Source organism: Aphelocoma coerulescens, chromosome 1A, assembly GCF_041296385.1.
Source record: "Aphelocoma coerulescens isolate FSJ_1873_10779 chromosome 1A, UR_Acoe_1.0, whole genome shotgun sequence".
NCBI lineage: Eukaryota > Metazoa > Chordata > Aves > Passeriformes > Corvidae > Aphelocoma > Aphelocoma coerulescens.
Window position 1 is genome coordinate 59,517,633 of NC_091014.1, and position 19,807 is coordinate 59,537,439.

Sequence of the window (19,807 nt, forward strand, 5' to 3'; positions counted from 1 at the left end):
TTGTAAATTGTGCTAGGTCGGCAAGGTTTTCAGCCTCCAGAGCACTGAATTGGTGTAAAATAAGACATTATATTGTTTCCCATTCTTTTTCCAATTTTTTTTCCCCTCAAAAGTATCTAAACTCTGAAATTCCTGCTTCATATCCCAGTACAACACTCAAAACTACACCTCCTTCTCCTCACACATTGCAAATGACTTGGGAATCACTGTGTGAAGCATAATGGCTCTATCATATTCTTAGCACATTTGATGGCCTCCAAAGCAGCTATTCCATAACAAGGGCAGAGAACAGCACTCCTGTATGTGAGAGGAAATTGTTGCAAGTGCTGTACTTTGGAAATAAGTTTAGGAGAAGAGAAGAATTTCTTCCCAATTCTATACACAATGAAGGAAAAAAGTTTCTGAAGGGATATTTCTAGAAGAAAAAAAATTATTTAACTATGTGACAGACTAAGTAAACATAGACATAAAAATTACAAATTAAGACATCTTCTGGAATAAAGCTACACTTGTCTCACTGCCTAGAGAAGTGAAATAGTTATTTTACTCTGCATTTGAAACATCAAGGAGTTATAATTTTTTTCAAAAGGTGAAATTTATAAATCTCACTTATTCAGCCAAAACACTCTGAAGTTCTGACAGATTTCTCTTCTAGATCAATACTGAGTGTCCATGTTTTCCCAGTCTTACTTGCCTAGGATTTCAGAGCAAAGAACAAACATCTTCTTGCTTTGGACTCAGTAGTTAATACAATCTAGTATTCCACAAAGCAGTAGCTGTAGTGCAATATCACAATATTAACAAATGCATATGCTTTCATAAAGATTTTACTTGGGCATACTGATAAAGCTTATCCTCTACTCTCATGCATATTAAATTAGATTTCAGAGCTAGGGCATCCATTCATTGAGCATTTATAAATGCTAATATATGCTCATTTTGATGAATACAAACAAAAATCAGTCTAAGCATAATAATTTTTTTTGCATTAACAAAACATTGAAGGAAAATGGAAACTAAACATTAAATATTGTCACTTCAAATGCATGCAACTTATTTACATGAAAATCAGATTGCCTACTTTGCACATTTAAACCTTGAGGTATTTCTGGTAAGGGACTTTACAACAATCCCCAAGATTTGTTATTTGCTTGTTTGTTTATTTGCTTGTTTGTTTGTTTTAACACTTCATAGAAATATCAAAACCCAGGCATTTCCTGCTGATTGAACATTGACTCATAATTTTTCAAATACAGATGAGAAATTCCAGAGCACCCTCAAGAAGTATTACCAATATAACACTAAACCATTTGTTCAAGATTACAAGGAGATGAAAAGTGATATCAACAGTCTCTTATTTTGCATATGCAGGCATTTATGATGCAAATATAGACAGAAATACTAGACTAACATACAGAATGTAGTCAAAGAGGCACAGAGATACATAATTAAACAGTACACTGGCTGGACTGTTCTTTAGAACAATTTATCATTATATTTAATTGTTAAATTGGAAATGAAAGAGAGTAGCTTTTACTCCACCAGGCGCATAAATTCTGTGATTTAGGACAAATAATTTTTAATTTAATTCATTTTCCTTGAGTTCTATCTCCTAGAAGAAGCTCTGCATATATGCTAAGACCAGATCAATTAGCTTTATCTGTAGTCGATGAAAGAAGACCATTTCTTTCAGAGGACAAGAATAAATTTAATTTTAAGCAAAGATTCAATGCAGGAATAATTCACTCTCCATACACACCTACCTGTTGACTTCACTATCTTAAGCCAGATCCCTAATTTTCAGAGACCAGGGATGAGCAAGATGAATGTCAAACTCGGCACCCCCTCGCCTTCTGTGCCACCATGAGGCAGACAGCACATGCAACTCAAAACCTCTCCAACCACCAGTTCCCAGTCTGGGTCTAGCACACAGGACGTGCTTGTTCAATTACTGTGTTGTGATGCAGCACCACAAACTCTCAGCCTGTTGTTCAGGCCACAGGAAAATCCTGTCTGACTGACCTGCTGCCTTACAGGATGCTCCAATACATCCCAATACTGTAAGCTGCTATCAATGCTCCCAAATTTTACCTTACCCCAATGTTTTGATGGAAGCATTTGGGGTTTCTCTCTACAAGACTGTAGCAATCTAATAGGTCAATGGCCTTCCACCATACTTTAAAAGCTGCAGTTGCATCTGAAGATTGACTCTAATGCTAGATTAGGATTAAATCCTCTGGTTTTCAGATTTATGATGTATTTCTGAATTACAGTCTACATGGCACTCTCGAGTTCTACTGCTTGGTTAAAAGAGACACAAGAGCAAATACAAGTAGTCACATAAAAGTTCCAGGACACATAACCCCAGTTCTTTCCTAGAGTCTTAGAGTAGATAAGCTTTGCATTTATCTTGGGCTAGTTCTCATGTAATTTCTAATTTTACTACTACAACAGTAGATTATGATTCTACCCAGAATGCCTAGATAACTTGCCATTTGAAACTTCTGTAGTCCACCTACACCCAGTGCTTCTCACATTGAAACCACTGCTAGAGCAGAAGCAGTGGCAGCAACAGTAGGGAATTTTGGAGGGATGAGGAGGAACAGAGAAAGCAAGTGTAAACAAGTCCTGCTGCGTTACTCCACTGACTTTGCATCATTTAAAGGGAAGTGCTGTTAGTGCAGAAGCCAGCTGTTTAACTATTGGAATCCTATACCTTGGCCTGCTTTCAGAGCACTTCAGAACAATGTGACTAGACTTTGTAGCTGCTTGTCACACACTGAAAGAAACATCCACAGGTTTGATAAAGTAGATTAAATAAGAGCCAAATATTCTATTAAGTAAACTTTGACCTACATGATATGAAATTCTTTTGAGCTAGCAGCTGACAAAAAAGGAAAGAAACCTCCAAGGAAATCAGTGTACATCAGCAAAAAGAAACACCTAGGATTGTTGTATGTCCACAGGCAGCACTTTGATGGTTGAGTAAATAAAAGGAACTTCTGATAACAGCAGGAAGGCAGCACTCAAATTCTGTCAGAAAGATGAGAAAGAACTATATGTGTTCCCAGTATAGTGACACAGAAGGTGTAATCCATACTGAAGGCAATAATATTTTTTTAAAAATTAAGAAGGAGAAGTTATATTAAAAATGCAGAACCAGCAGCCATTTATTTACCAGTATGGATTTTTGTCCAGAAATTAACTTAAGTGCTTAGTTATATCAGTTCCTATGTAGGAGAGCACTCAGGCATGTGCTCACTGTTTTTAATATGCAATTTAGTCCAACACACCACGTAGGAGCTTGAACATTTGCCTAGATCTAAGTGCATACTTTGGTAACTTGATGAACTGGGACCATCTGATCCTGCAGTCCTGCCAGAACAGATGGGCCAAATAGTGATTAACATCTGTAGAAGTGGTGCTATCTCCTTGTAATTCTTTATCTCATCTTTCTCTGTGATAGCATATTTGTACACTGCAGCACTTCAGAGGTCAGAAGCAACTTAAAATCTATTGCTTTAAATTACTTTAGTCATCAGATACTTCTCAATCACGATTGTGGATCATGATTACTGAAAAGGATTGTATTTTTCTGTTAATTTTCTCTCTCTGTTGTACAGCACTTTAGGCAATATCATTTTCTACATCACACAAATCTTAAGTATACTTGATTGCTTAGCTCTTTCAAAAGCCTTGGGAAAGCATTTCTTGAAAAAAAAAATTCTGACTTCTCAATACTAATGTTACCTTTATATAAAGGATGAGCATTTAGTATGCCATGTAATGCACGAATATTTAAGCCTACAAATAAGTTAATGTCACACTTCATAGCTGACACCATTACTGATGTGATAGAGATTCCATTCCCATCTTGTTACATGTACCATACAGGCCTTTTAAAGAGCTATTAGACATTATGTAATCCTTCATAAAATTATTATTCTGTCAGAAAGAAAAATAAAACATAGATGTCTCTTGTCTGGCTACACTAAAAATGATTTTGAAGTACTCTAAGATTTTCACCAGAAAGATTCCAGGATTCAGGATTTGTATTAACTATTTATGCACACGATAGTGAGGAAGAACGTTGCTACTGATGACTAAATAAAGCAGGCAGCAGACATAGGTTAGTAAAGGTATTTTATCAACTTTATAAATTATTAAATTTGGACACTGTAGGGTAAAATAACTCGAACAGAAGCTTTTAGGGTATGCTTGCTTATGAAAAATTGACAGATTGATAAAAGAAAGGGAAGCTTAACTCATCAAATCTTATACCTATAGTTTGGCTGCATCTTTTAGGAAGGGTTACACCTGCATATCCAGGAACACAATTTGCCTTTCCGTGCTTTAAATGGGAGTGAGACAAAATGTGGCACAGCTGTGGGTATACTGCAAAGTAATGACACTCCACACTTTATCATGAGGGCTAAATTTTAAAAGTTTAGGCTAAAACAACCAGATTAACAGATTTCAGGAAAAATCTCCAGGGAAAAGCTTGTATTTCAGATTAAAGCTCAGTGAGAGAAAATAGTCTGGGAGAAAAAAAAAAACCAAACCAACTCCACATCTTAGCATTTAGAATACTTTTCAGTGATACACATAAAACAACACACAGAGACAAACCAAAATATTACTGTAATCTACTCCTGGCTTGCTGTTCTGTTTAGTCTTATGAAACAAATAATTTAGCAGGCAATGCACAATGTAGAGGCCTCCAGTGGATTGCAATATACTAAGTAAGCATGTTTTTCTTTTTGTTTAATTTATAGTCCCTGGGGGAAGAAAAAAAAAAAAGACGACATTTTAAAAACCTGCTTTCTGGGTTTACAAAGCTCATAGGGATAGTTAGTTCTTAGCTGGCTGAATTGCTGGCTAAAATGTGAGATGTACTGTACCACTAGAGGTCTTTTCATTTACTGATGTTCTAAGGCCTCAAGGGTTCTTCATCAATGGATACGTTTTAATCACAGGGAACAGTAAAATGTAATGCTGTCTTTTCAAATTGACCACTGCAGGAAAAACATATGGGTATCAATCTAGACTTTGCTGTATAAGATTGGGGGCATTAATTTTCCAAAGAGAAACTGGATATTCCTCTTTTTTTGATATCCTTATCCTTTATCTAACTTGAGTAATTCTTAAAACATAAACTCCTGCCAAACTCTGTGAATAACAGATTTTTGGTCTAAGTGATATAACTGAGAAGGAGAAAAAAAAAAAGCAAGAAAGAAATTGGTAGAGATGACTGAACTGAGTTACTTCATTTTTTGGCTCTTGGCACACTTGTCTTCTTTTTCCGTATTTTTCACTTCTTAACCAATGTGGATCATTCTGTAAATGGAAACATTTAATGCTGAAATTGTCAAAACAAAACACTTAATCTTTTCAGAATTTTACTGTCTGAAATCAAATTCTACCAGAATTTTAAAGTAGATATATTAAGTAAGCAACTACTTATTTTTTTTGTGAATTTACCATTCCTTCATTTGTAGTTAGTCATAACTACAACAACTGCAACATCTGACCGGGTTGTGTACAAAAAAATCCCAGGAAATAATGGGCCTTTAATCTCTGCGTAGGATAGCAGAGAATTCAGCAGTTACTAAGGAAATCATAAACCACAGGGGAAAAAGACAAAAATGTAAGTGTGTAAGACTTGTATGAATGAAAATGTTGGCCTCTACTGGAGCTGAGTGAAAAATGCAAAATATTTGCCAATTAAGTAGTAGCCACAGATGGCTGGTGCAAACGCAAAGCACAGGAAAGCCATGCTGTGTCAGTCCCATTTCTTATCTTGTGCAAATCTATGGAATATAAAAATCTTCTGCTTTTATCTCTTCCATCAACCTTTGTATTTCATTGGTTACTTTGTTATCTTGATTCCTGCTTCCCACTTTTGAGCTTGCAGACCTTACAGCCTGTGCAGTGGTACACAGTATTTATTTCCCCTTTGGAGCACACTCTGACTTCACACAGTACCTCGGTGTAGCCTTTTTTCTTAGGAAATACTTATCTACAACACAGCCATGATCTATGGTCTTTACACACCAGCTACCTCAGGTGCCTCAACAATCAGTTTTCATACAAAAGCTAAATGACAAACTTCCTTTGTAAGGTTTCTGAAGGTCAGATTTCAGCTTCCTCCCTCTCCATTTTCGAGGCTCAGGCAGTTCAAGAAAATACTTTAATAATACTTTTCTAAGAAGGCATAGATTTGCTCAAATGCTTAAATAGAAACCACCCAGAGGCAGAGATCAAAGCTGTCCATTTCCAGGAATATCTTTCAAAGGTGTATCTGAGAACAGGGTCTTAGAATAGATACACACAGGCAGGCTCTACAGCGGTCAGTGGTGATTCGGTTAACATAATACAGCTTCATAATACGACCTGAGATCTTTGCATTTTCTTTCTAACATAAAACCTTTCCCTTTGTGTTTTGAATAGGTAAGCCCACAGGGTATGGATCCAGCAGCAGACGCTTACACCACAAGGGAATAGTGGATGAATGCTGCTTCCAGAGTTGTGACCTGAGGAGGCTGGAGATGTATTGTGCTCCAATAAAGCCACCTAAATCCGCACGGTCCGTACGTGCTCAGCGCCACACCGACATGCCAAAAGCACAAAAGGTAGGCCAGGCTGGGAAAAATCCACTGCAGCCAACAAACAACCAAGCCAAACCAACAAAAACAAAACCCAACCAAAAAACCTCTACGTATTTTAGGGGAGGAAAATTCTATCAAGGCTGGCAACATAGAAAACAATTGATGTTTTCTGCCTACTAGATCTAGTGGAACTTTGGAAATTAGTTTCCAAGGTGGAAAATAAGTAGGAAGTGGTGTGTTCCATTTCATTTCTTAGAACAGTGAATAAAACATGGAATTGCTAAGCTAGTAGTTATGAGGTTTTATCCTTCCACAGGGTAGTAAGTGACAAGTACCAGCATCATCCAATCATAAGTATCACCTAAGACTTCTTTCAAAAGAGAAACTAAACACTGAATGATTAACAACTCATTTATCCAGAATCTCTTCATTCATCCTCCACTTTTAGGGAGAGGTAGAGTGAGTGCTCAAGACGGAAATCAGCCATTCTGCTATTCATTTTACACTTAAATGAACAAATCTTTTTTTCCTTCATTATGTTTGCCTTTTTTTTTTTTTTATTTATCAAAACTAAATTAAATTGATAGTCGCTGCAATCATTGCATACTCCATTTTTACTATTTGAAGTTTAATATGTATGTTCTCCAAGCACTTCCAACGTTGATTGGTATTATTTACATAGTTGCAGAGTTCTGAGTATCCAGATTTTTGCTCCTCTGATACCAGATATACTGTACATATATGTATCAACAGAGCCTATAGTTCAGAAAACCCATCTTAGACTAGGCTACAATTAAGCTCATGTCCAACTGTCCCTCTTGTTTGAGGTCTGAACATCTGTTTTACATATTATCTGTCTTCTGCTGTAAGTCTCCTGTGATTTATTTTATTGCTGTTGACCCTGTCTGTCCTACACATATTGGCACCACTCCTGCAGTTATCTGAAAATTTCTGCTTACAAGACATGGAACCTAAGATTTCATAGGAAGTCAGGAAACCAGTGCTGTATATTAAAATCCTTAATATCAACTTTATGAAAAGAACTATTGTAATCATTCCAGCATCCATTCCTTACCGTAAGTCAATCCATAGAATGGAATCCTTTCCCCTCTTCCTCAAGAGTTTTCCAAAAATCAGTGTCTGCATGATCCTTCCTGGGAAGTATCGCCTCAGCCCTTTAGCTCAAAGGGCACACAGGGCAGCAAGGGAAGACTTCTTCAGGTAAAGCTCAACTGTAGGCAAGAAACTCTTGTTAAACCTTAGGTTTATTCCTATCTGGGCACACATAAACCTAAGGCTTGCTGGAAAAGGAGAAAACAGGCTTGGCCAGGAACCTGTGTGCTCCTTCCCATGCTTGTTGCTAAGGCAATGGATAAACATTCGAGTAAAGGAGACAAGATACCTGCCAGGTCTTTGATGGATCTCCACATCACTTTCCTTGGAGGACTAAGGAATGATGTCATCTTTAGGCAGCTGTCCTTTTCCCAGTTCTAAAAAAAGGCAGGAGAGCACGGATTTTTTACAGACAGGAAAGACTTTGTATCTTTCTGCAGCATCAGAGGAGGTAGCACTCAGGAGGGGTACTGGAAAAAAGATAAAATAGATGGAGTATGTAATTGAGTAATTGAGAGAGCCTAGCTGCTGAAGAAATCATCCCAGAAATTAAAAAGGGGAAAAATCAAGAGGTGAAAGGGGCAGCAAAGGGACAATGAAGAGCATTAGGAAAAAAAAAAAAAAAAAAAAAAAGGGAGAGGGAATTAGATCAAGAGGTTGAGATGTAAAATACTGCAAAACTGAAGGAACCAGCGTGCATCACAAATAAAGAATGGAATTTTGAGAAAATGAAATTAGAGACAAATTAATATTAAAGAAAAAAACACCTTCAAAGAAACTGTATGCAAAAAGGAGCATGTTGAACAGAATAAAAGAAACCATATATTCTTCTCGATAGGAACTTGGCAATAAAATAACAAATCTGATGGGAAATATAAACAAATTTTCTTTTTTATCTGCAGATGGAGAAAATTAGATTGAGGAAACAAAAAGAGAGAAGGGGTAGGAGAAATTATAATTCTGATATATGATAGATAAAAGGAAAATACTGTGGAGGGAAGAGAAAGTGAATTCATTAGGAAAAACTGGTACATATCCTCATTTAATTTTTACTCTCTTTCCTTTTTGCAGTCAGTTGTACATGCCACCATTAAGGAAGGCAACTATGTTCAAACTCTTTTGGACAGACTCTCCCAAGATAAATGTATTTAGCTAGTTCATACTGTTGATATGCCCCTGATTTTAAATAAAAAAATAGATATGCTTAACTCATATAAATTTTAAGTTAAACAATTTGTTTCTCTCTCAATATTATATGTTATATATGAGACCTATATCTTATTCATAGAAAATGAATATATATACGACCTCTTCAAAATTTTCTTATTTGGATCTAAGATGTAAGGTAGGATATATAAGTACAATATATAAGATGTTGTACTGTTCCTCTCAGATTTCATAGAGAATCAGTTTCTTATTCATTTCATACATCTGATAGAGCCTTTGTTTAGCATCTCCCTGTAATCTTTTTAAATTTTAAATTACAAATCCAGTATTTGGGGTTTTGTTTGTTTTTAGAGAGTTTCTAGTGCTTAAGTGGTCTATTTCCTCAGTTCCTTGGGCAGGTCGTTCCTGCTAGGCACAATTTGGTAGAAGATCTTAGTCCAGTGGAGTAGGGATCTTCTCTTCTTTACGGTTTCAGTATTTCTGCTAGAAAGCAAAGTAATAGTTTCTCCTAGTTTTACCCTATATTTAGAGTTTTAAAGTGCAAAACAAGAGCAAGAAGGGGAGTTAAAGTCTTGTCTTCATTGTCATGGTACCATCTAGCTTTTCTTTCACTTGTTTCTTTCTCTTCTGAAAAATGCTAAAGTTTAGTCAATTACCCTGAAGTGAACTAAACTTAAACAGCAATTTGGAAAACTACTGAGTAGCACCTTTGAAGAACACTGCCCTACCAAGGGAAACAACTGAGCAATTTCCACAACTGTACACATGAGAGAAGACTGTGACCTTTTCAAATGAAGCAGTGTCACAGAAATAATGTCAAAATTCCTATCGGTTTTCAAGGTACCTTGAAAATTACTACTGAATGTGAACGCTGGTGAGGCTGATTTTAAAATCCAGTAAAAAAAGAATCATACAACCATTTAGGCTGGAAAGGACTCTAAGAGTATTGAGTTCAGCCATTAACTCAGCACTGCCAAGTCCACCAGTAAACCCTGTCCATAAGTGCCACATCTACATATATATTTACATAACTCCAAGGGTAATAACTCCACAACTTCCTTAGGCAGCTTGTTTCAGTGCTTGGCAATGTTTTCTGTGAAAAAAGTTTTCCTACCATCCAATCTAAACTGCCCCTGGCACTACTTGAACTTGTTCATGAACATAGTGCCATCCCCTTGCAACCTGAGCAAAATGGCAAAAGAGGTGCATATCTAGCTATAATTTTGCTCTTCCTCGGATTTTCAGTCCTTATTCTTCTTTAGGCCTCATATGTGAAAAATACGCATAAATATATATACTAACAAAGTATGATTAGGAAGTGGATTCTCTCAAAAATACTTTCCAGATTTTTCTAATCTTCAAAATTTAAATAACACTGAGTGGGACTAAGAGAGAAAGGGAAAAGATATTAGTATTTTTAGTATAAGAAAATGCCATTAAGAAAACAGAAAAAGTATTGCATTATTTCTCATTAATTTTTCTAAGACTTTTGTAATTGGCTCAGTATCAACTCACAGATACATTTACAGGCCAAAATACGCACTATGGCACCACTCTTAATTTCTCTTGAAGCCATGCCACATTACCAAGCCAATGAATGAACTTTTAGGTGTAACAGATAGAAGGACTTGGCCTTTTCAGAGAAGTATTTTCTCCCACTGCTTACTTTGCAGCCCTGTTTTTATGTTAGTGATCACAGTGCCCACAGAACTAGAAAGCTTTCAAAGAGACCCCAGAGAGTTCATAGCTAAGGTATCATGCCTGTTACTACAAACATTAGAATTTCCATCTATTACCAGTAAATAAGGGAACCTTTAATGCCAATATGAGGTTTGAATGTCTGCCCTAATAGGATAAGAATGCTGCTGCATGCTTCCCAATGCCCTTCCAGCTCAGCCAAATGACCATTACCATCACCAAGGTAGTTGTTATCCTATTGTTGATGATGCCTTATCTCCAAAGATCCATGCTGAAGGTGATGGGCTACAAGTCTGTTTCCCTGTTCTTGAGCTGACTTATACATAGCTCACATTTTGCATCTCTCATCTTAAAATTATGATTGTCTTTGTCTGAATATCAGCTCAGAGCAATTTTCTTTCTAGTTACCTTCTTCTCAAAGACTTAAGAAATAAACCAAACTTTTCTATACAAGTACAAATGCAGGTCTGAGGACTTAATTCAGGCACTCACACCTGGTTTTTGGTTTTAGGGTTTTTTTCCCCAGTGGTCTCAGCAATGCATACTTGAAAAAAATGTGTTATGGGGATCAAAGCATTTTCTGGCATGCATGCTACTACCAGTACACTTATTGGTAGTCATTCATCAAAATGCTGATTCTGGAGAAGGCAGTGTTCTAAAAGCAACCTGCCATCTTCTCTCAATTTCAAAGCTAGTCTGTAGCATGACAGCTCTTTTTCCACCTACATGTCAGTATTAAAAGCTATAAGTGAAACCATCCTGCATCTTAGTGTCTGCTTTATTTGGGTGATAAATCCCTTTTAAAGTCAGCCAACGACAGTAGCAGAGAGAACTTATATTTTCATTTGGGAAACACACAGTTAATTTTCAATCTAAATATACTTTGAAAGTCACTGCAATGTAAAATGGCTGTTGTTTCATTATAAGGCTCTCACTGTCCATTTTATGGATCAAGAGTTTGTAGTCCTTAAGAAAATATGACTTTTGGCAGATAAAATGTAGCATATAGCTTTTCCTGTATGCTGGTAAACTCTCTTCAAGGAAGAGCACCTAGGGTCAGCACTGAAGAGAATATTTTGTTTTGTTGCTGTGTAGAAAAAAAAAAAAACTGGGCAGATGAGTAAAGAAATTCCTGTTTTCTTAGCTCACTGTAACCAATATAAGCATTTGTAGAATAAGGCAGGATCCTTAGTGTTGGCAGACTCCTGTGAAATGCTGCAATGATGACTTTAATGAAAATCAGTGACAGTTTAGGGGGTTTACCCAGGATGAGCTCTCCAGGGTGAAAACCAAGGTATAACTTAGGAAGAAGTAAAGACAGCAAAGGTAGTTTTGGAAAAGCTGGAAGAGAAACAGGTAGTGAAAAGAAAAATACATATTTTAATTTAAGGATAAGCAGAATTCTGTTGACATTTCTGATTCTGTATTTGATTGATGCTATACTACAGCAATATTAGCAAAACTGAATGAGCAGAAGCCAGTATCCTTCTGAACTGTTCACAGGAATAGTGACTAGATGATTAGTCTATAATGGCAGATTCCTAACAAAAACTTTTCTTCATTATGACTATTTTGCTGTTAACAACTTTGGCTTGTCAGCGATGATAAATCCTAGTTTGGCTCAATCTTTTATACTCTGTGGTGGTATAATTAATTTAACAATTACTAGTACTGCCTAATTTTTGTTGTATATACTTAAAATAGTAACTCCACTCATATCCATCAGAAGCTAGTTCAAATCCAGTGAAAATTAATAAGCTCTATGTGAGCTATAGTTTTGTGATCCTTTGAAAGTTTATGATTTATTTTATATTTAATAGATACTGAAGGGAAATCGAAAGGTTATATATAGAATAGTATTTTCTATGGGCAATCACTAAAAACCCCCAGAAAACTAATGCATCAAACTAGCTTCCATTTTATTTCTCTACATTAGAAACGCAAGAAAATGTTACTACTTTTTAAATTGTAGGGCTTAAATAACAACTAGTGCAGTGGTAGAGCTGTATACACATGGTTTCATCTGTCACAGAGATTTTCTTTTTTATTATTTTTGGCTTTTCTTGAAAAAAACCCCTATAATTTCACTTAACTAAGAATTTGACTTCCAATGAGGATTATAAATATGGAGGATTATAAATATGAGGATTATAAATACAATTCTGCTTTTAGTCTGATACAGAATATGCAAAGTCTTGGGCCTGGCTAATATTTACTAGTGCGGTAAACAAGGAAATCAAATTGAAATGTATATACCACCCCCATCACTGCTGCTGAAGACTGGCCTGTGCATGGAATGACAGGGAACTGAGGGCATTATTCATTCCAAAGTTCTCTTGATTTGCCTAGCATATCACCTTGTCTGCTTTGAGAAAACAAACTATATGGCTGCAGCTCCTACAGCGAACCCACAATTTTTTTCCTCCTCAAGGCCTTATCCAACAAAATCCAACACATCCAATATGCCATTTATGCAATACGTAGTTAGCAGAGCAATTTTGAAAACACCTGGTACCAAAGGCCAAGAGATTCCATAAATCCTGCTGTTACAACTCTAAAGTTCCCTGGCCCCTATACATCCTGCTTTTGCAAATGTCTTGGGGAAAGAAAGGAAATCTTTGGTACCTACCGTATCCCTAAGCCCATCTAGGTTCCAGTGTGCAGATGTCTCCTCTGCCAAGATCAAGAATGACAACAGTCAAGGAGAACAGTGAATTTTGGGTACAGAAGTTCTGCATAGTTAAGTTCTCTGTAGATAACAGAATTACTGATTAAAATACAATTGTCTAACAGTTCCAGCACTCTGGACAACTGTTTTCCCACTATTATAAGTTTTGTGATCATATAACGTATTCAAACCTATCTGTAATAAATTTTTCTTTCTAAACTTTCAGGAAGTGCATTTGAAGAATACAAGTAGAGGGAACACAGGAAACAGAAACTACAGAATGTAAGAACATGCCATCCACAAGAATGAAGAATGAATGTGCCATCTGCAGGATACTTTGCTGTAAATAAATTATTTGTTAAACATTGGAAGACTTAAAAAAAACCTTTGTTTTAAAAAGCTTGATGCAATTTCAACCAATGGGCATTCTCCCAGTGAACAACGCAACTAAACATTCCAATACTAAGTCTTTAGAGAACAGAACATTTAAAGCAGCCCAGAGATAAAAAAATCTGTGGTTGATACATGCTGTTTGTTAACCTATTTTAAATGTCCTGCACGAAAACAAAGTCCTGTGCCCCTCAAAAGCCTACAAATTTATGGGCCTTTGATGGATCCAATTGCACTAAATTAACCTATGAACACTGGCTGCTGGAGTCATTCATCAGCCTTGTCTAAGTGGTGGTTTTTTTATTTGCACTTCTTTACAAGCAACAGGCTGTTTGTTTTACAGTGTCTGAAAACATTGTTTGTCTACCCCTTCATATTTGCACAGTTTGACATTCCCAGTAACAGCAGCAGTAAGGTAACATATACAGTTTTAAACATCCATTAATTCCATCTGTGGCATTTCAACAAAATATGGGTTATAGATGCATTTGTTTTAAGACAGTTTTATTCTTCCTTCTCTTGCAAACACGCATTTTTTTTTGCAATTTGTGAGACAAAAGATTTTTAAAAGCAGTTAAAGCATACATAGGCTCTCGAACCAGTAATGATTCTTCCAGGTAATTATTTTGCAACAGTATAGGTAACTTCTTTCTTCCTCCATATAATGCCGTATGTAAAATTTAGCATATCAATAATACACATATATCAAACAGTATGTAAAAATCTGTTTTATAGTACAACGGTGCTATTTTATAGTTTGTTACATGAAAGGGTCTGGCCAAAACGGTAATAGGTAAAAGCAAATATGGAAAGACCAAGCCAAAGATTAAATAACTAAATACTTTCAAAAATATTCAGCTTAAATCAACTAAAATGGCTTCAGATTTCAACATTAAAATAACTTTACCATCTTCAAAAGAAAATTCACATACTTGTTTCCTTTTAGATATTTGAAGGGTGGTGTTTAGACAGCTGATTATGTGGTACACAAACTCATAGATATCTAGGGCCAGTGAAGACAATCTGAAAAACAGCCCTCAAGTGGCTTCAAAGGGTAGTCCACCAGGACCTAAATCCTCCTGAAATATCAGCATTCTCTTCAATCATAAAGGGGTGCTCAATTCCCCTCCATTCCAATTCTTCCCACAATCAGATGTAGCATACCTGACTGTTAGTTGGGCTGCTGCATCTCTCTGTAAATCAGAAAAGCTAACCTAATCACCAAATTACTAGTGTAGAATGAGTCCTTGAGGAGAGATTAACTGTAACTTCCTTATGCCCTTACTTACAACTGCCATTCATGTGTTCTTGTGGGAGACAGAGATTCCCAGATAACCTCTGCTACACAACTTTGATAGGCCCTGCACTGGTTCTACCTTGAATGACACTGTGTCCTCTGCTGAATTTTTGTAAATCAGCTCAGTATATGTTGGCCATGCAGCAAAGGGGGATAAGCAGCCAACAGTGTCCCAAGGTGAGCATTAAACTTGTCTGTGAGAGAAGGGAAGGCAGAGGAGAATGCACTGTTCCACCCTATCCAAGAACTCCAATGTCATCCCATTCAAAATTTTCCCCTCACTATGCTGCATGTGGTAAGCTCAGGCAAGGCATGAAGCACCTCTTGGTCAGCTCCAAAGGGGGACTGGAGAATAGTGTATGAAGGGAGCAGTTAGGGAGGTGGTAGATTAGATATATAAAGAAAGTATCTCCTTTTAAGGGCAGCTCAAATCTGCCTGACTTTCTACTGCAACCAAGGGAGTCGATAACTATTGACTTAAACACAAGAGAAAGTTCTCTCCAGACTGCCTATGTACAGCTCCTCAGCAGTCCCTTGTGAAACAAGAAGGAGAGGTCATAAAAGTCTAACAAATCATTGTAGTTCCTTTCTTATTCCCATAGAAAATTTGCGGTGTGTATTTTTAACAAGTGCAATGTATTCCTATGCAACTCTTTAAACCCTCTGCTTTCTGTGAGATGGATGTCTATATGCACAATAAGCTGCCATAGCAATGTAAAAGTAGAACAGTAAACGAATAAAAAGAATATGTCACAGCTCTCACTGACTGAGATAGTTATGTTGAAAAAGGAAGAAAGTAAAGAGAAACAGATGTGGAAACTAACCTAAATTATTTACCACCAAATCAATAAATGGAGTTAGCAGTTCTGGTATCTGTCACAGCTCCTATAGGCCTTTTTTTGGCAGGGGGGATGGAGAGGGAAGGACTTTCATTTTAATGGCTGTAAGAATTCTAAGAATGGCTGCAATGCAATCTAAGAATAAGCCATTATTTTGATGTCATAGACATGATATATATTTCCATTTCATGCCCCATGACCCTTTCTGTCCCCTATCTCTTCTGAAGTTCTAAGGGGAAGAGGGAAGAAAGGTGTGAATGTAAAAAGCAATTTGCAAATATCTGTGGCAGCAAGTTTCTTTGTAGATAACTTTTTTACTGATGCACTGTTAACTTAACTGAATAACTATACATCATTTTGCATTCATTCCTGTAAATTAATTCAAATTTGTGGTCTTATCTTGGGATTCACACACTCACATTCATGCCACCATATTTCTCCTGTTGAGAAACCATAATGAGAAAATGTCACTCAGAGACAGCAATATTTATCACAATTTGACAACTGTCTAAACAAATTAAAACAATTCTTGAAAGCAACTAAAATAATGAATAGCTGTGAACTTCAAAGGCAACACTTTGCTTTACTAGAGAATAAATAGTGTCAATAAATGGAAAGTAGCTCCAGCCCCACAGAGGTATAAGAAACCTCCAGTAATATGGCAAGGAGCACATGATAAACCAGTTAGTGTGAAAGATAAAGGGCTGCATTAGCTTAATAATCTCAATAAATCCTCTACTTAAAGAAGTTGAAGCGTGAGCCAAAGCATCTCCCTCCCAAAAGCACAAAGCAGTCAGTTTCGAAAAACTTCTAATTAGAGAAATTGAAAGATTCAGCTGGATTTTTAAAAGCACTCCAGATATTTAGGAACAGGGCTTCCACCAGATGCCATTGATTCTCATAAATCAGTAAAAAGGTAAAGAAAAGCCCATTTCCTATCCTTCCCTATTGTGTAAGTCACATGACAGAGACCACAGATTTTTGCTTTCTAGAATAGACTTAAAATTCCAATTATTACACAGAATGTCACTGAAATGCATAAGTTAATTAAGCTTCATTTTCAGTCAATCCAAAAAGCACTGCAGATCTAAACCCACTGAAGTTAGTACCTCTCTGTCATCAAGGTAGCAAAATTTAAGTCTCATCTCCATAGTAAACATAATTAGTCATTAAGAGTTTAAATAGAAAATCAATAAATTCTTTATTCTGCTCAAAACGTGGTTAGAAACCCACACTTCCATTTCTGTGATAGACTTGTATGAGCTCATTTGCACCATTCAGCCAAGAGAGACAAGAAATATCAAACCCTGGGATATGGCATCCAGTCCTGGTAGATACATTAAAATAGGCCTCCTTTTTCCCCAGGGCAGATTACAGTGTCGATTCCTTTGGTAAAATTAAAGGGTGAATTAGTGGTAGGCTCTCTTTACAGAAGTGAATTCCATACACAACCAGGAGCCACACTCAGCTGCCCCATGAGCTCCTTGTTCTCTCAGTATCAATGGTTAAAGCTGATTAATGAAGACTTTAGGCCAAGCACTGTGTCTTCTTGACTCTGCATTCAACAAAACAAGTATGTGATGTGATATGACAAGATCAGAAAAGTGTGTTTGCATATTTGCTTTACCTGTTACTGATTTGGCCAGCAATGCCAAAGTGGTGCTATTGTTTTGTTTAAGAAAGTACTTGACTAAAATATTAAAGAAAGCATAAATATTTTTTTAATGTATGAAAATGACAATTACATAGGTATGGTTATTAAAATAGAAATAAAACTAGCCATAACTTTTCAACTTTTTGTCACTCAGAAAACAGCAAAGTAATCTTATAGCAATGCAGATGGGGCAGGAATAAGAGTCAAAATGCCACAAAACTTCATAGACTTTAAATGAAATTCTGAACCTTTACTCCAATCAGAAATTCAGATGAAGAAAATTGTTAGAAGTCAGGGAACAACAGATATGACTGAAAGCCTTTCAGATTATGTGAGTCCTGTATCATAACAGATTTTTAAGCCACACTCTAGCCTGAAATCAGTGTAGAGTTTGGCTTGGTCAGTGGCATGATATGATTGAGATTTTCACTGAGCACCCATTTTTATAGTTTTACCCCATTACTTTCTCACTCATGGCACATAATCCAAAACTTAATGTCTTAAAACCTGCAAAAGATGCAAGCACATCTGAATTTAACAAGGAATGAAAAAAAATATTCCTTACAGGAAATTGATGGTTTTTCAATTCTCACCAGTTCTAAATTGTGAGAAAAAGTTGAAATATATGGCTAACAGTCTGTGAATTTTTTTTTTTATTATTACTTTATGTGGTCACTATGAACATCCTTATGTGCAAAAATTCACATTTCTTTTTTTTTTTGTTTTGAAATTATGCTAAGTTAAGCCCAAAAAGAGATTCTTGGAACCTATAGGCCAGATAGAATACTTATGTTGTTCTGATGAATCAATATATTTAAAACATTTTATTTTTAGTCTGAAAAGGAATAGTAATAATTTATTTGGGAGGTCTGCTTATACTGGTCCCTCTTTTTAGGATACTGGTCAGTGGAAATAAGTCTTCCAAATACCCAACTTCCAATCAAAACCAACATTTATTCCTCCGCCCACCAAATCTAGTTAAAACACTATTGCAACATAATTTTGTTGTTTGTCTATTTGTTTGGGAGGGTTGTTTTGCTTTGATTCCCTTTGTTTTGATTCCAGGGGCGAGGGGTAAGGATGAGGAGATGAGGCTTTTGAGTGATTTTTTTCTCTTGGGTACAATCTGCATAAAATAAAGAATTTTTCTTAATGAGATTACTAATTATCCAATTTATGTGTGGAAGCAGCATTCAGTAAAGCAACTAGATTAAATTTGTCTTGAAAGAAGGAAAAAAAGATTTGAACACAAAGTTTTTACCCATTCTACTCCTACACTAGACATTTTGCTTCTGACAGCATTGGAATATTCTACTGGACTATAAATGCCCAAACACACAGTATCTGATATATAGAAATCTTTTTTTTTTACACCAAAGGCGTTATGGGAATGTTTGAAATTTGATTACATGTCACACAGCATAGAGATATCATTGTAGCAGAGACCAAAATGAGCAGGATCTCCCTGATGCTTACATTAGGAAACCTTATACTAGTTGCAGAAAGGGTGTATGTGTGTATATATACACATATATAGACACATGTATGTATATATGTGTATATATAGGCAATGTTACAGTGTGTGCATGTCTATGTGCATGTGTGTGTGCACGTGTATATTATGCTTTTCTTTTTGCTGTCAAGTAAAATTTGAAATGCTTGCTTTTTTCTCTTCAAGTCTTATGGGTTATATTCAGTAATCCAACTGGAATCTAATTTTAGAAGAACATTGTGTAACATGGATGTCACAATTTAGATCCTGTCTTTGTTTTTCCTACCTAAAGACCAGATATTTAAACCATAAGACACCTCTTCATTGTCATCAGGCAAATATATTTATCTGTTTAGATACAGATAAAAAAAATACTAACTCTGAGGGCCATATTATGAAAACCTTTATTAAAATTTTATCTTTTATGTCATTTTTCTCCATAAAATTTCTATTAAGTGTGATATTTTTAGGTGTAAGCATCTCTTCAAAGTAAGAATATTGGGTAATATAAACAGAGCAGAATGAAAATTTCTGTTATCACCTCAACTATTAATTTTTCATTTATGTTTTTTGTAAGAATAATTTATCCCTCTCTACAGCACCCTTAACTATATCAGAAGTGGAAAAGGCTTAGCAAATTCCTATATCCCAGATTATTTATAGTAATTCTTGACTTTTTGTGTTCTTCAGTAACTCTTTATTTTGCCAGCTTGGCTCACAAAAGTCATAAAAAGCACCAATGTGATACTTCTGCTGCTAAACATTCTTTCCCACAAGTACTTAACATACACCCACCTAAAATATCTACATATTCAAACTTTCTTGAGGTTCTTAAGAAACAAAACAAATACCATTGAAAGATCAACTTTTCCCACCATTCT

The 19,807-nt window shown here is 36.0% G+C and overlaps 1 protein-coding gene across 2 annotated transcripts in view; it reads left to right on the forward strand.

Annotated features, from left to right (window-relative positions):
• Positions 1-14,658, forward strand: part of IGF1 (insulin like growth factor 1) — a 47,761-nt gene extending 33,103 nt beyond the window's left edge. For both annotated transcript variants that reach the window (XM_069002999.1, XM_069003001.1), the window contains 2 exons: positions 6,451-6,632; positions 13,481-14,658. In XM_069002999.1, coding sequence (XP_068859100.1) covers positions 6,451-6,632; positions 13,481-13,540 — 242 coding nt within the window. In that variant the 3' untranslated portion in view covers positions 13,541-14,658. The remainder of the gene's footprint in view (positions 1-6,450; positions 6,633-13,480) is intronic.
• Positions 14,659-19,807: the final 5,149 nt, after the last annotated feature.